Below are 17846 nucleotides of genomic sequence, written 5' to 3'. Positions count from 1 at the left end.
GACTCTGGTAAGGTGTGCTGTAGGGGTAACAGAGAAGTTCAAGGTGGAGGTGGGACTCCATCAGGGATCAGCTCTGGGCCCCTTCTTGTTCGCGATGGTGATGGACAGGCTGACAGTTGAGGTTAGACAGGAATCCCCATGGACCATGATGTTTGCGGATGACATTGTGATCTGTAGTGAGAGCAGACCACAGGTAGAGGAAAATCTAGAGAGGTGGAGGTATGCTCTGGAAAGGAGAGGAATGAAAGTTAGTCGCAGCAAGACAGAACATATGTGTGTGAATGAGGGGAACTCGGGTGGAACGGTGAGGCTACAGGGAGTGGAGATCAGGAAGCTGGAGGATTTCAGGTACTTAGGGTCAACAGTCCAGAGCAACGGAGAGTGTGGAAAAGAGGTGAAGAGACGTGTCCAAGCAGGTTGGAATGGGTGGAGTAAAGTGTCAGGGGTACTATGTGATAGAAGACTATCGGCCAGAATAAAAGGAAAGGTGTACAAGACAGTGGTGAGACCAGTGATGATGTATGGCTGAGAAACTGTTTCAATGACCAAAAGACAGCAGGCAGAACTAGAGGTTGCAGAGATGAAGATGTTGAGGTTCTCTTTGGGAGTGACCAGGATGGATAGGATCAGGAATGAGTCTATCAGAGGAACAGCACATGTTCGATGTTTTGGAGAGAAGGTCAGAGAAGCCAGACTGAGATGGTTCGGTCATGTACAGAGGGATAGACAATATATTGGTAGACGGATGCTGGAATTGGAGCTGCCAGGCAAGAGGTCTCGAGGAAGACCAAAGTGAAGATTTATGGACGTAGTGAGAGAGGATATGAAGGTAGTTGGTGTGAGAGAGGAGGATACAGAGAATAGGGTTAGATGGAGAAAGTTGACTCGCTGTGGCAAACCCTGATGGGAAAAGCCAAAAGAAGAAGAAAGAAGAAGAAGGATATATTCCTATTTCTATTCTTTCTTTATTGAATATATGGTGAGTTTAGTGGGTTGAGATTCCTCACCTTTTAGTGCTAGTTTTTCTCATGACTTAAATGAGTCGTGCGTAACGGAGAATCTCAAATATTCATGTTTTATAAAAGCTCTTCACTCCTCTGGTTAAAGCCGCAGACAAAAGCGTCTGTCGTCAATCAAAATCTCACGTCATTCAGATTTGGGCAGGTGGGTACATTTTCAGGTTTGAACATACAGTCCATATAGTAGTCCAGAGAATTTGGAAGGACATTGTTTAGTTTTTATCCGGAAATGACTTAATCAGAAATAACCCAATGATTTGTACAGTAAAAAAAAAAAAAAAAGGACCTGAAAATGAAATTATAATGAACTGGACATAAATATCTCAATCAAGATTTTGTTCTATTCAAATCTGAATAAGGGGGCAGATCCTTGCTTTATAAGCGTTTCAACATGCAGAATTCTTTCACTAGGCCCATGCTATATTTCCGCATGTCAGATCATCAAGCATCTTGGCATCACTACAGTTACCTTAAGGTTCAGACGGAAAAACAGCTTCAGGAAGTCACGCAGTGGATGAAAACGTCTGACTACAGCTTTGATTTGAAACCGGGGTGTTAAAAAACACAGACCATGTGAGATGAAGGTGAAAAGTCCAGTTCAGGAAAATCAGAGTTAAACCTGGGAATTCGGCAACTTCATTGAATGACTGCGAACCTTTCAGCTGTAATGGCTTTCCGCTCTGTTTTATTTTCTTTCCATGGGGTCTGTTCCATCCGTTAAACATATAATGTTCCTGTTACATAAGTGACTTCATTCCAGAACATCAAACAGACGGGAAGCTCGTCTGAACGGTTTTAAAACCCAGATATCCCGATGTATATTTCTGATGATTTCACATGTGTGTCACATTATGGACATGAGAGCGGTTCAAAAACTCATTTTTGCAGTTTTCATGGATAACATTGATGCAGTTGGCGTGATTTTCATTTTACTCAAGATCATGAGGAATACTAATGTTGCAGGTCCCAAGACACATGATTTCCATTCTATAATTATATTACATTCAATTAAAATACCTTTAAAATTCAGTGTGTGCGGTATTGATGTTTAAATTTACCCAGTGTTTTAACACACATGCACATACTACTTTTGGGTTTCAAGATGAAAAAAAAGTGAATGTTTGTGGTTGAAACAACAGGGGTGTGGCTGATGTGCCATTTTCACGACAGACTTCTATATGTACTTCTTCTAAAGCTGTGAAATTTCCGGCGTCCGCTGACCTTCACATTTGAGACCCTGTCGGACGAGTCCCCACAGCATCTCGCCGCAGTCATCGCAGAAGGCAGGGGCCTTGTAGGAGTGAACATACAGTGTGTGAGGCCTGATCTGGAAGTCCTCTGCAGTAGCCAGAGCTGACGAAACAAAGTAAGCAAATATGTTGATAAAGATTTGTAGAACGTCCAAAAAAAAAACAAAAAACAACAAACTACAAATTTTGTCTGCAAGAACTGAGGCACACTAATATTTTTTTAATGTGCTTTTGTGAACATTTTACTGTTTCAAGACATCTTAAAAGTAAAAATACACACACACGCACACACACACACACGCGCATATTAAAAGGATTTCATTAAAAAAAAAAAAGAGAACCTGAACATTTCCTGCAGCTTTGTTGTTCAATAATCCGAACATGAAGACAAATGTAACGTGATAGCAATTTTCTGTACATCAGTTCATGTGAGATTCTGTAGAGTGGAAACTTGAGATGCAAATCATACTTTCCTGATGTGTTTTGTGGCAAAAGAAGTGCTGTCTTGCTCAAATTTAACAACAGAAAAGTTACAGTAACACAAAACTTCAGCCGGTAAAATTATGTCAGGACTATTCGAGCCACCAGTTTGCCAGCAAAAGCATAAAAAAGGTCTGCGAATGTATACTTGATTATTTTCAAACTTTTTAATATGGTTGCACAAGAGATTTCTCCTGAAGGTTTCTAAATATATGGGGAATCATCCGGGGCTCTGAAAAGGTTGTAGTGTGTCGTTTCATCTCAATGCAGAGTGAGGTTGTCTGATCCCTGCCGTTACAGTCAGAATGCATCAGATCTACAGGTTTTGCAGCAGCAGCGAGTGAGGAAGTGGTTGTGGGTTTGGGTCCAATGCGGTTACGACTGCAGCTTCTTTCTCTGGTGTAGATGAAACCTGCTGAGATGGTGTCACTTAAGTTTTTCAGCCCTACCTGTGAACACCGCTCAGGAAATGACAAAGCGCGACACAATATTTTGGTGGGGGCGGAAGATGGCCCGAGGTGATACCGGACCCAGGCCGACCCTGTGGCTCTGTGGGCCGGAAGATGAGGGGAAGCGGAAACTAAAACTCTGGAGGAACTAAGTGACTGAAAGCAGTGACATGAGGTGTATGATCAGATATGATGCTCACGATGAAGAGGCTACCATTCCTAGTCTGGCTAATCACAGCTGGAGACCCATCAGTTGTGATATACATCAATTAAATACTGTTTCATGGACATTTTTTCTTACATGTGCAGTAAAAAAAGGGATAATTTTATTGATTTTATCCAGGCACAGGACAACACCTGCTGAAAACAATTATGGTAACAATGACTTTTCTTTCTAACTCAGTAAACTCAACTGACCGATCTTCCGATCGACCGATTTTCTTTCAAAAAATTGTTACCAGCTGCTCACCTGAAAGCACCACCTCGACCAGGTCACCTTCATGGATCTCCTCCACAGAGGTCAAACGTTGCAGGATGTTGTCGGAGTTAAGGTCGTGCCGGAAGAGCAGGATCTTATCGTACATTCCAAAAAACCCGCATTCGGGGAACTAAGGAGGGAGAGAAAGAGGAGTTCAGACCAGGAGGGAAAGAGCGACAGAGGAGAGGAACTCTGCATCCAGAAACATCAGAGATCTCAACTTCAATTTGTTGATTTAAAACCACGGGGTAACATTGTTTGTTCAAACCAAATAGCCAAGACGGTGCTCACTCTTCATCCCCATGTGACCGTAGAGCTGTTAGAAATAACATTTGGGTGGTATTTATTTTGAATATACAATTGTTCATTTACTCAGTACATCGGAGGTTGGTCTTCATGGTCTGGACCGAACACTAAAAGAGCACTGAGGGCTCTTTAGAGGCAATTCAGCCAAAACCCTTCATCTAGAGCTGATCCTGCATATGCTAATCTGACCTGAAAATACATCTACTCAAGTGAATTGAAACTTGTTTAAGGATTATTATTTTTTTGCTATTCATTATCTCTTTGCATTTTTGTCTTTTTTCTTAAAAACGTGGGAACTATAATTGTGATAAATTGAAAATAATCTCAATTATAATGATTTATCACACACACATTATACATATAATACACACACATATATATGTATTTTCCCTAACCCTTGACTGAAAGAATACAAAGATTAATCATAAAAGTCTACCTTTGTGTTATGTCATGGGGAAAAAAGCAACAGTAATAAAGTCATCTGAACTGTAATAAATGGGCTACAACTTATGAAATATAAAAATGGGGATTGCTTGCTGAATGATAAAACTATTTGTCTAAAAAAAGTTGCAGTATTTGTTTTTTTTTTTTTTAAAACATAAAAAGCAACAAGAGCTCAAGGGCCAATGAGGACTGTTTATAGCAGTAAAGTTGAGCTAAACAGTAAGATACATCTTTGAGGCTTCAGCAACTTGAAACAAGCAGGTGAAGCAGGATGTCAGCAAGTGCCAGCATAGAGCAAACAAGCACAGCAAGAGCATATGCATGAGCGCGCACGCATACGCACACGCACACACACACACACACACTCATGAATTATGACTGAGGTTCTGACACACAGATACCTGGAAGGCGCCTACCATGTGCGACCCCAATTATACATAACAGCTGTACATAAGTGTTGGATGACACTGTAAATGATGTACGGATGCAGCGCCACAACAATCTGCATGATGAAATTGAAAAAAAGCATCACAGTATCGAGTCAATTTACTATTTTTTTTGCAGAACACAAGAGGGTGCTGCTGGTTGACTATCCTGTTGTTGACACTAAAGTTAATTTCTATACATTAAAGGGGAGACGATACACATTGTTTTTTTACTAAATGAGTTTCAAAATACAGGAAAAAATGCTTCAAAATAACAGGAAACTTACAGACTTTGTCTCACTGAAATGACCAGACCATCAGAAAAATCTGAGAATTATGATTAGAATTAGCTGCTTCTATCACTCAACACTCAAGTTCAGACATAGAAAACCCCTCTGCTGACCAATATCATTTCAATAATATTTTATTATAATCTATGTCCCCAGTGCTTTTTTATATTGTTATATCCAGCCATCATTATTTCTGCCCTTTTCAAATAAACTTCAAAATTAAAATCTACGTAACAATCCCAAGTTGAATCATTGGTATCTACTGTATGTGTCTCCAAGTTTCATTTACAGAATCAAAAATAACTGATCCATTGAACTTTGACTGAACAGCTTTACTCCAGCTATGTAATCCCTAAAGTGAGACTATTTTAGGAAAACTAAGCAAAAAATGAAAATCGATCTTGAAGTGTTTGACAGTGTTCCTTATTCCACTTGTTACCGTAGTCACAGTACTAGCTTCCGGAGTGTATTATTTGGAGTAAAGAAAAACACTGCTCTTTCTCCTGAGGTTTTAAGTATCCATGAAGTTCCTGTGACGCTGCAGACACTGCTAGATGTGGGGTTAGAAAGAAAAAAAAAAGCTTTTAAAAAAAATAAAACAAGGAAAAAAAAAAATCATTGAGTGGAAAAATCAGTCTGGGCAGGAAACAAACTCATGCTTGTGTTAATGGACACAAGTGTGTGTTTAATACGCATTCATCCCGACTTTGTGGTTAATCCTCCATTAACCAGACTTAACCTCTCCATCTCATGCACGCGCACGGACAGACACACACCTCTTCTGACGCCCTCATGGAGCTGCAACCACATTTATGACAGCACAGCCTTACTCTGGTCAGGACCTCCAAAACTTTGGTGTGCCATTTGATCCCCCCATCATGTCAGGCCACTTTTGGGTTAACCGATGGAGTGGGGGGTTGTGGCACCTCTTAATCTGTTCAGCTATTACCAGACAGACTGTGTTCATGGAGCCCAATAATCCTGGTTCTAAAAGGGTGGACACACACACACACACACACACACACACACACACACACACACACACACACACACACACACACACACACACACACACACACACTGTTGTTATTGCATTGAATTGCCAGGCACAAATAACTTTTGTTTGTTTTTTTGGCAAGCATTTGCTATTTATTTAGAACATTTATGGCTAAATCATTTATTTATTTCTCGACAGCCACACCCACTTGTTGTTGAAATATTCCTCGAGTCAATCAGCCACAGACTAATCCCATAATTAACAAGAAATCATCAAAAATGGGCAAAACATGATCCAAAGTTAAGATAGAATAAATACTGAATATTTCAAAACACTGGCTGATCATCTTAAAAGAAAATCAGTAGAAAATAGAATTAAATTATGTTGTCAATTATACTAATATAAATAGGAAATTTAACTGAAAATAAGCAAAATGTTACTCTTTAAATAAATGCAAAATATACCAAAGAACTGAAGAGTACCAAAAAAAGGGAACAAAAAAATGCAAAAAAAAAAAAAAAAAAAAAAAAAAAGAGTACAAAGATCTAAAAGGAAAAGACAATATCACATCACAGTATTTCGAAAAACCTAACATGATAAAAAACAAAAAAATAATAAAAAGTGATGAACTTCTGAGACAATAAAATAAAGGTTTTCAGTTTCACTTGAAAACCATTTGATTGCAATGAAAAGGCCAACAGCCGCCATCTTTGACAAAAAGCTTTTCAGCTCCAATAAAGCTCTTGAAGTCTTTCTCCACAGCCGTGCAATTATCCAGGAGGTGAAAAATATAAGGGTAAACAAACACACATGCACGCATGTCCACGCACACACACAGACACACACACACATACACACACACACACCCGCACACACACCCGCTGGCTGCATCGCCTCGGACAGGAAACAACAGGAAGTGGCTTGGAGGGTCAGGGTTGTCAGGGAGTGAGGGAGTTTCATTCATCCTTGCAGCTCAGAGAGAAGTTAAAAACAAACAGGCAAAGCTCAACCTGCGCATTACTATCAACACCAAGTAATTAAAAAAAGTGTCTGGTTGGAAAGACAGAAAAAAAAAAACAAAAAAAACTTTGTTTATGTTTCTTGGGTCTGTCGGCATGACCTTTGACCTCTTCCGTTATCCACTGTAATTTCTCTATGAGCTTAAATTAATACTCATCTTTGAATGGGAGTCAGCCAAACACCTTTGTTTGAAAGGAGATTTGTGTTTTACTCCTTAACACATATTTTAGTCTCATAAGTTGAAATAGGCAAGAAATCGATTTAAAAGAATGAACTATTGTTGCTCTAACTCCTACAACAACTACAGTCAGTTTTTTAAAATATGGGTTATGGCTCTTTTTTCCTCAGATCTTAGCACGTCCTGTTTGCTTGTTTTCAATTTCGAGTTTGGTGGATGAGACCAAACTACAGCCAAACTTTCATCTGAGAAGTTGTAAGCATGAGGTCTTGTTGAAAACTGTAGAAGGCAGGAATCTATATTCTTCAAGACACAGCATCAATTTGACCATAATTCCGCATAGTGGGGTGGCATGGCAGAACGTATTTGTAGGTCTGGCTGCATTTGCATCTCATTATTTCATAAGATGGTGAACGTAGGAGTCACAGCATGAAAGGGCCAGTTCACAAAACGTCATCATGCTCAGCCATCTCAAGTGCGCCACAGATAAGAGATTCTACTCAGCTTTGATTTCACATTTTTTAAACACTTTTTGAATCCCTTGGGGGAAATCTGCATTAAACCCATCATGGATGAGCCACGAGCAGTGAGCAGCCGCTTAGTGGCGCCCCCAGGAGCTGTTGGGGGTTTGAGTCTTGCTCACAAACACTTCGACAGGCTGGAAAGAGCTTGGGAATGGAGCCAAGACGAACACTCTTGCACCTGAGCCATGCCACCCCCATTTTAAGGCAATCTAAAACATTCTTCATGTGTTTCTTCATGTGCCTCAGTCACAATCCTGTTAAAATAGCATTCAATGCTGCTGCAATGTCTTTTGTTAAAATGTAGTTTGGCTTAACCCTCTCAGGCTCAAATTAAGTTGTGGCGTAATTAGCTAAGTAGCATTTAGCTGTCGCAAATCTGCAACATCTGCCTGGAGAAGGTTAAAATGTTTCCTGAATTACTATTTATGATGGATTACCCCCCCCCTCCCTTCCCTGCCCCCTTATTTAGGTGTCAAAAGTGTTTGGACACAGAGATTCAAATTTACCATAAAACTGCTAATCATTGTGAAAAAGGGAAGCTCATGTATCAGGGCAAAGAGTTTGTGTGTTGCTTTAACATTCATCTGTAGAAGAGATTGTTTTAGGAAAGAAAATGAACACTTGCAAAACTTTGGATAAATAACAGGACTTAGATTTCTGTGTTTTCCTTCAGACCTTAGTGTACCGTATTTAGTTTGAAGCCACTGAGGTTTCTAACATTACGTTTCAACTTCCTCACCCACTGTGACCCAACAGGCCATGTGACTGACCACAGGACGACAGTCACCAAACCCACAAGCCACATGCACGCACTTCACACTATTCTTATAGGGCACATTTCTTGCTTTTATGATCATTCGTGTATGACAGACAGATGGCATTGTGTTGTGAATCCAACTCAGCTTCAAAAAGAGCATTTGAGCGATTTCAAACAGGAGGCGGCTGCATATTTCGGATTAGATACTTCGTTGCATCTTCCAATATTAACGATATGCGGTTGCCACAAGTTTGGCTATCCTGCACTAAAAAAAAAAAAAAAAAAAAAGGAAAAAAAAATATACATTGCATAGCCATGTGTGGTGTAGTCATTTGCATCTATGGATGCTATTCACGAGAGTGATTATTTGATGTATTAAATATCTACAACATTGATTGCAGGTTCCTCTTGATTAAAACAAACTTCTAGTGAAAATTGCGAGTCAAGCAGTAGCAGTAAATGTATCCATTTACCGTTGACACAGTTAAATGACCCATCAGCCTACGACATGCAAATAATGGTCCGATATCCTGTTTAGATTTGATAGCGAAACCAGGAAAAGTAAATGTTAAACCAAATCTAATTTCCTTTTTGGGACCAGATGACGGACGCAAAGCCACTTCCTGGTTCCTATCAGATGAACAGGTGGGGAAATGATTCGGTGAAGCAAGAGGAAGATTTATGATCCAACATTAAGCAGCTGCTCTATATCATTGATTTTATTATTGTATAGTTATATACTTTTTCAGAATATATATGCAATCCATAGTCTCAAATTGATAAAATGAATTTACCCGAGTAAGTAGAAGTAATTGGGTTTAGCGGGTCCCAAAGTGGGGTTGGGGTTAATTTGGAATCTGATCTTTGAGACTGATGGTAAGCTTTTAATTTATTTATTTATTTTTAAATTGATTAATTGACTAGATACTTTCCAAGTTATGAGAAAAATAACCAAAAGAAATACTTGAAATACACCCCCAAATATTCTGTCAAATAAATGATCTTAGGGATTGGTGTCCTTTCAGTCCTCGTCTTGCAACTACATTTTCTTTCGTTTTAAAAAATTCTGTCATTGGAAATTAAACAGATCAATAATCTTGAATACGCCATACTCTATTATTTTAAATTCTTTTGCAGTACTCAATATTGTGTTTGAGTTTAAAAAACAGTTTTTAAAACCCCTTAGTCATGGAGTTCAGAGGGTGCAGGTGTGAATTTATTTATCAACACTTTGGAGAGATAAAAGCAGGTTGTCTCTGTGAAACTAAGAATCCTGGATATGAATTTATACAGAAGCTGTTTGTGTGACATTCAGGATCTGCAGTCAAATGGACAGTTGGTATTTAGTTTTCTGAGCATTGTTTCGTCTAATGAGGTGGCAAACTAGGTCTGGGATTTTGTCGAAGTTAAAAGTGCGGTTAGGCACGGTTACATAAAAGCCTGTTAATGATAGGATTAAACCTTCTGGTTTCACAGTAAAAGGACAGATATTTTCCACTGCAGGAGCTCCCCCCCCTTCTTTTATGATGCTTGAATTATTTTCAGTCCTACTCCTGGGTCACAGCTACACCATGGCATTGTTAAGTGCTAATCAAAGTTATATCAAACAGAGTCTGCATTGAAATAAGAGACACTCAATTTCCAAGTAATCTCCAAAAAATTGGCAAGGAATAAACTAAGAACGGCAACAAATTACTCCTCAACTACAAGGAATGCTTTGAAACTCGGCAAAATTATGTTAAAATGGTTAAAATCTGCGAGAAATTAAATGAAATTACCAAGCAATTGTCCAAAGTTCACCAATATACTTCCCCAGTTTTTATAATTGCATGAAAACACTTGGGTTTTTGAAGTGTGAACAAAAAGACATTGACTTTAAAAAAAACAGAAAGATTTTATCTAAAAATTAGGCTTAAATTTTCATAATATGGTGAAATAACCCTAATCTTCTTTTCAAAATGGTTACTTAGAAAAGAGTTTACAAGTCAAAGTACTGAACTAAAAACCACTGAAGATGGTCAATGTGACCCATTGTCACATTGACAATGTGACATATAGAGTTTGGAATACAGAGCCCGGGAGTGTTGTACCTGTTTGTGTGTGTGTGTGTGTGAGAGAGAGAGAGAGAGAGGGACAGAGCAGAGCTCTCGTCGCTCTGTGGGCGGGTTGAGAGTCCCTCGCCTCTACCTGAACTGCCACCTGGCCTTGGTTGCCATGGAAACAAGCACAACATACGTGAGACAGGGAGTGGAGGAGGCATGTCCCTTTCGTCACCATGGCAACAGAGGGATGCTGCTCTTGTGCTTCAATGTTGTTCTAAACTCCCTATATTCACATTTTGTTTCATCCGTCTCATCTTGCTATGAATTTCCTTTCCTAACACCTTTCACAATGTAACTCTGCTCTTTAAATGTAGGTGAAATTTAAGTTACATTTTATAATTATGTTAAGCAACTTTCTTTGAATGATCATACATATTACCCATAGAAATAATTCATTTCTAGAAAAAAAAAAAAATTCGGTTACATGAAATTGAGCATGCAAAAGACTAATTTTGAGTGTAAGACAGATTTTTGAATGCAATGTTAATCTTTGAAAGCGATGTTTGATATTCAGAGACACTAATGCTGGATCCTTGATCAACCTTGTTGAAACTTGAAGCTATCAGTCTGTATTGACCTTAATAAATTATGCTTCGTGGTGTGTTATGTCCCCAAACTTTAATTTTGTATGTTATTAAACAGAACCAACTTACTGGGTCCTTTAGATAAATTCACATTTTTACAAATGTTCTTTTTTGTTTACCCAATATTTGTAATATATATTCCACTCTATTGTCACTTGTCTCTGACATTGCTTCATAAATGTCTGTTTTTGATCTCCATCAACATTTGTGATGTTTAATCTGTTGCTCTAAAACTCCAAGGTGAAAGAGACAGAGTGAATTCTCTTCTAGCTGCAGGAAACACTGGCTGATAGACAAACTATGGAGTAACAAGGTTCATTATGTCATCCAGGCAATGAGTGTGTGTGTGTTGGTGGGGGTGATGGTGGTGGGAACTTCCCTGACCCCCTCCCCTCCCCCAAGGAGAAGTGACACACTAGCAGTAATCACACCCACATTTCACAGTTGCAGCACAAAAGCAGGAAGAGAAGAATTCCAGTGATGATGTCATTTTGTAAGCGAAACACGGACTTGACTTCCAGCTTGGAGACGCGCTGCAAAGGTGCTGCAATAAAATACACCTATTTCACACATTTGTGCTCATTCGGGGGGACAATGTGAACCTGTTACCACTCCGCTGTTGAATGGACAGATTCAGGAAATCCTTCGTGCCACAGGCCATTTCTCTAAACAATTATTCACAGTCATTTTCCCACTGTCTGCACCTTTCAGTTTATTTTGCACATTACAGTTTATACATTCAGTTCTTCTCTTTTTTTTATTTTATACACACACAATATACATGTCTGTGTGTATTCATATAATCTAAACCTTTCCTTTTTCCATCCTATATGTATATATACATATACATTTATTCTCCCAATTATACTCACAATTTCTTTCTTATGTAAAGTGTTTCTTTACTCCCGTTCCTTTTTAATATATACAATATGTTGCTTGTGCTCTGCCTTTTTATTGTATGTTGTGCTGCTGCTGCTTTGTCATTTCCCAGATTTGGGCTGAATAAAGTACATTTATTTGTACTATTCTGAGGTTGACACAAGAGACAGGTTAACATCCATTTATTTCTTTTAACTGTTTGAAAACATGTGTTTCTTCCTCTTTGAGTGATATTAGAAAAACACCATTCCAGAATACTAAAAGCTTCTAGTTTTTCTCTGTTACTGAACAATGATCAGTGACAATGTCAAAAAGATTGTGTCTCTCAATTTGAAGTTGTTTTCATTGATATTTGAGGCATTTTTTTTAACATTTCTGTTTCCTTTGCACTACATTGCAGATTAATTTAAATATATTGAGTAATTATCCCTTTGAATAAAAATTGAGATTATTATCAATTTTAGAGTCATATTTAAATATATTTACTCATTCAATTAAATAAGATAGTTTCTTGAAAGCATTCTGCTGATTTTGATCTAATTTGATTTGGATTTCTTTGTCATTTTTAATACGTTGGGTAAGAAAGTAATTGTGTAAAGTGGAAAGGCGTAATAAAAAAAGAATGTAATTGCCACCAAAGTGCATGCCCTGCTGCATTGCAGAATGGAGGAGAAACAGGAAGTGAAGATTGCTGACGCAGCAGTGGCATCCGGGAGACTCTTCCTCTGTCAGTGACCAGTGAAAACATGAGGTCCGTGACCAACTCAACCATCCCATCACTTTTCCACTGGTTCCACTTGTTGCAGCCGCACTCACTGCCAGGTTCGGACTTACTCACATTGTGGAGGAATAACGGTTCGATCTGAAGTAGTAGGATTATTCTGACTGGAACAACATTCATTCACGAATAAACAATCAATTGCCTGCCAGCTATTCAATTAATCACCAGGACAATTTGCTAGTGCAGGAATATTTTACATCTGATTGCTTAAAAATTGGGAAATATTGCCCCGAATGAAGGAGTGAGTGAATGGTTGTTTGTCTATATATATGACCAGGCTGAACCCTGCCTCTCGGCCCATGACAGTGGGGATAGGCCGGCATCCCATGCAACCCTGAATGCAGGATAAGTGGCAAACAATGAATAAATGGATCTGATAACCTTTTGAAATTTCATCAGAAAATGACTGAGAAAAAACTAATTTTTAATAATGATTTCTTTTTTTCGAAAATAACTACGTTTTGTGTATTTTATCTTGCATTTCTGATGTTTGAGTAGTAATTTCAACTTCAGTTTACTTATGTGATCAATACATGATTATTAACAGACCACCACAGTGGGCATTAAAAAAAATAATGCCCACTTTGGCTGAAGCATGTTCAGGGATTTCAACCAATTTCTAGTCAGGTGATGGGTAATATTTCATTTTTTCCAGATTAATGAGACTAAAAAACCAATTCAAAAAATTACATGACTTTGTGATAGAACTTCAGTGTGGCCATATATACATTTACTATGTATTTTATGATTTCCCACATTTTCAGTTTTCTTCCTTTTGGATTCACAACCAAACCACTGTCAGATTTACTAAAAATTGTCAGGTAATATTGTAATACCCAAGGCAAATTATAACTGTTGATATTCATAGGAATGAATTACAATAAAAACAGCAATCATTAAGCAGTTACACATGACCAAAATGACCAAACACACTTCACTGAGGAATCATCTAATGAGCTGAGAGAGGCTTCAGAGCTTTCTATAAACACAAAATGTGTGTGTGTGTGTGTGTGTGTGTGTGTGTGTGTGTGTGTGTTTTCACACCAGGTGGGTGCTGCTTACAGTGAGAACAGTAGATGTTGGGAGATTAAGATGACTGAACTAAAGACGAAAGGAACGATACACAAATTCAAACAGGAAAAACAAACTCAGCATTAGGGTCAGAAGACTCTTTTCTAAAGTTAGTTCAGAGTAGCTCTACTAAGTATTGAGAGTCGCTTGTAATAAATTTACAAGCATAAGCTTGATCTTATTTTCGGAAGTTCCTTGAATTACTCAATTTGTACAAAATATTTATTGGTTTTCAAGATCTTGAGGAAAAATGTCAAGAGCAAATTAGCATGAACTAATAACACTAAAAAATGACATAGACTTGAAGTCAAATTAGGAAAACTACTCAGAAAGCTAAATAGAGCCAAAGAACAATTTTATACTATTTGATAAATATGGCATCAAGACACTACCAAAAACAATAACCAAAACTACTCACTTGAAAAACTAATCAGAAATCACCTAAAATATAATAATAATAATAATGATAATAATGATAATGATAATAATGATAATAATAATAATGAGTGAGGCCAAACATAAACAAGACTGCTGAGAAACTCCTTAAAATAGGAGAGGATTGTAAACTTTGATTGATGACTGATTTTTCTTTGAATGAATTCAGGTTGTTCAGGGAGAGGGGACATTGTAACAGGAAGTTTGAGACAAACTAGTTTTCATCTTCTAGACTTGAACAACTGGAGGAAAAACAAAACCAAAAAAAAAAAAACCAACACCACAATACTAATTAACATAATCTCAACCTAGAAATGTTTAGTGCATAAAAAGAAGGGGGGATGCGTCTACCTTCTGGTCAACGATGGAGCAGACCAGCTCTCGGACGGCGGCAAGAGTGAGGTCACCGGGGTCGAGGGTCACCGTCTCCCTGGTGAGTCCGATCTGCAGCAGGAAGGAGACACCGTGGATGGAGCCCCGGGAGTTGGTGGGGCTGGGTGCTGTCTGGCTGCCATTGGACAGCTGGCTGCAGAGCGTGGCGGGGGGGCTGGGGGATGGCGAGGGCGTGGGAGGCGCAGCGTGCTGAGGGAGTACGGGGAAGGACCGCGGCGAGGCCGGCGGCGGGGGCGAGCTGTTGCCTGCTGACATTGGCTGCTTTCTGAGACGTCTTCCTGGGATAAAAGGCGTGGCAAGACAACGGCATCCAAGAAACGAGGGGGTCCGTTCATCAGCCGAGCTTCTGTCGACTCACATCAGTAAATCCCGCAAGAGGCGTTTCCTGGCGCCGCCGAGCATCTCTGAAACCCATATGAAGCCAATACTTAAACACTCCCGGGAAGTTTCACCCCCAGCATGAACTTGCTATTTGCTCATTTCACAGGCAGCATCTGTTGACAATCAAACACACCACGTTAAAGGAGCATTCCATCCAGTTCAGATCTGTTTTTTAAATGAGCTGAAATCTTGTAAATCATTCGTTTCAAAAGAGCATCAACATTTTGCGGGCATTTAATAGTAAATAAACCAAGACATCACTTGTGTTCAAAATGGTTAAAAACTTGAAAGGCCGAATTGGTTTCAAATCACTTTTAGGTAACGATGAGCCTCCAGATGTGAATGCTTTTCTTAAAGCACATTGAGTTTACTTTGGGACTTCTTCTGCACTATTTCTACACTTACAACATCAGCGTGCAGTGTTTGCACAAACTGTGGCCTGAATGTATCCTGCCAGATGTGGGCCAAGGAAAATGGACCAGTGGCTCAAGTTAGGAGGCCACAGACCCACCGGCTTGTCAATGTCAGCATTCAAGGACAAATATTCATATTTCATACACATGGGTTAAACGTCACCGCAAACTGCGTTGACGTCATCTCAATAACTGTCTCCAAAGAGACCTTCAAAGCGTCACAGACATTATTTAAACATTTGATCTGATTTTGGACCTCGTGGAAACACGTTCTCTGTCACTATGGAGAGGCGGGACTTTGCCTTCAAACTGCGAGAGCCGCCTACGGCTGAATCTAATAGTAGTTAAAATGATGACTAGTTTTTACTCCAAGCCGTAGGGTTGGTGCTCGACCATTTAGTTGAATGGATGTTGGGATGGAAAGTACTTGATTCAGATACAGGCAGAGGCAAAAGCTGCTTTTAAATTGAGTTGAAAACTAACCAAATCATAGCGCCTTCTCAACATCTTGATGTTAAATACAGCACACATGCGCTCACACACACACACACACACACACACACACAAAATGTGACATCTCACATATTGATGATTTTAGGTCTAAACTGAGATTTTAAAAGGATGTCACTATCTCCACTTGAATTAAGAAAAATTAAGATAGAGGCTAAAGTTCTTTTGACGTTAAAGTGTCCCTCTTGGCGGCTGGTTGTCGTTTTAGAAAACAACTCAGAGAGAGAACATTTAAATCCCGCTCCGGCCTAAATAAAGACAGAAATATGAACAGATCGCAGGTGGGCATTACTTCTTCCGGTTTCAGGGGTGATTTTACCTGACGTCACTTGACTACTGAATTACAGCATCATCTGGATCGCAGCAGTTTGTTGAATTTTTTTTTAGGTGGGAACAAAAATACCTGCTTGTTGACTTGTGACCATGTGGGTCACAGTGCAGTGACCTTTGACCCCACCGTCACAGACAGACAGACAGACAGACAGACAGACAGACAGACAGACAGACAGACAGACAGACAGACAGACAGACAGACAGACAGACAGACAGACAGACACACACACACACACACACACACACACACACACACACACACACACACACACACACACACACGGTCCACTAATCAGCATCTTAATTTCCCACACCTGGGAGAACTGACTGATTGACCGCCATGTTAAAGACATTTGTGGGCCAAATGTAGGGAAAAAACTCAATATGTAACAGTAAATAAAAGTGTTGTCTTGGCGTCTGTGTGATTTAGTTTTAATAACTATATTTCTCAATGATTAAACCCGAATATATGCGGGCAGGTCGACCCTCTGGAGTGAGGCTCAGCCCCGGTAACTTACCTCCTCAGCTGGGCGGTTTTTCTGCTTCCATCGGCTGGGGAGAAAGTGGGAAAAAAAACAACGGTTAAACTTCCATCCAGCCCGAAACTGCAAGACAGCTGATTCCACCACCCTTTCGAGACGACCGTTGCACTTTTTCAACCCCCTCCTCTCCACCAGTTTTCTTTCCGAGCCTCAGATGAGCGGCGGTCCGGATATCTTTGTGCTTCATGCGGATCTGATTATCGCAGCAACAAACACTCAAACTGCACTCGGACCGAAGAGCGGCGGCGGGAAGAGCACTTACTCTGATGCATTTTTCCAGAACCGTAAATTCGCAAATCTGGGAACTGGGAATTAAATGTAGTGAACAATTTTTGAAGGCGATTTTTTTCACAAATGCTCATTTTAGGTTTAAATTATATGATCATCCCACAAAGTTGAAATTTTGCAACTTGCAGCTAAATCCACTCAGCTGTTTTGCAAATAAATATGACTCATTTTTCCATTTCCATTGCATTTTGGGGTGTTACACATTCAGTTGAGTAAGTAAACAACGAAATGATATTAGTGTAGTCGAGTTATTGGGGGAAGTGGCCTGATTCAATGAATCCACAAAACAATTAAAGCGAAGACTCCCGAGCTCTCTGGGGTAACGATCCCGTCTCTTTATTCTTGTTGAAGTCCGTCGCACCGTCACTCCCGCCCTCTCTTAGGGCTTCACAATAAAAGCCCTAAGCATCTATTGTGGTTACTGCTTACCATCGGAACAAGAAAAGAAAGATACGTTACATTAGCTATACTTGTTCATAAAGTGGGACTTCTTGGCTTTAAATCCCTATACATAAGG

General features: G+C 39.4%; 1 protein-coding gene across 5 annotated transcripts in view; it reads right to left on the bottom strand.

Annotated features, from left to right (window-relative positions):
* Positions 1 to 17414, bottom strand: part of LOC147213240 (serine/threonine-protein kinase D3-like) — a 34211-nt gene extending 16797 nt beyond the window's left edge. For 2 of the 5 annotated variants that reach the window (XM_086143089.1, XM_086143093.1), the window contains exons 1-4: positions 17018 to 17261; positions 14821 to 15266; positions 3668 to 3806; positions 2241 to 2372 (exon numbers count right to left, since the gene is read on the bottom strand). In XM_086143089.1, coding sequence (XP_085999215.1) covers positions 2241 to 2372; positions 3668 to 3806; positions 14821 to 15117 — 568 coding nt within the window. In that variant the 5' untranslated portion in view covers positions 15118 to 15266; positions 17018 to 17261. Of the gene's footprint in view, positions 1 to 2240; positions 2373 to 3667; positions 3807 to 14820; positions 15357 to 17017; positions 17262 to 17303 lie in introns of those variants that run through there. The other 3 variants (XM_086143092.1, XM_086143091.1, XM_086143090.1) reach the window with 3 other exon arrangements.
* Between the last annotated feature and the right edge of the window lie 432 nt (positions 17415 to 17846).

The sequence above is a fragment of the Fistularia commersonii genome, chromosome 36 (assembly GCF_037954325.1).
Source record: "Fistularia commersonii isolate RoL2024-O1a breed Wild chromosome 36, RoL_Fcom_v1.0, whole genome shotgun sequence".
NCBI classification, from domain to species: Eukaryota; Metazoa; Chordata; class Actinopteri; order Syngnathiformes; family Fistulariidae; genus Fistularia; species Fistularia commersonii.
This window is presented reverse-complemented; position numbering and strand designations above follow the sequence as displayed.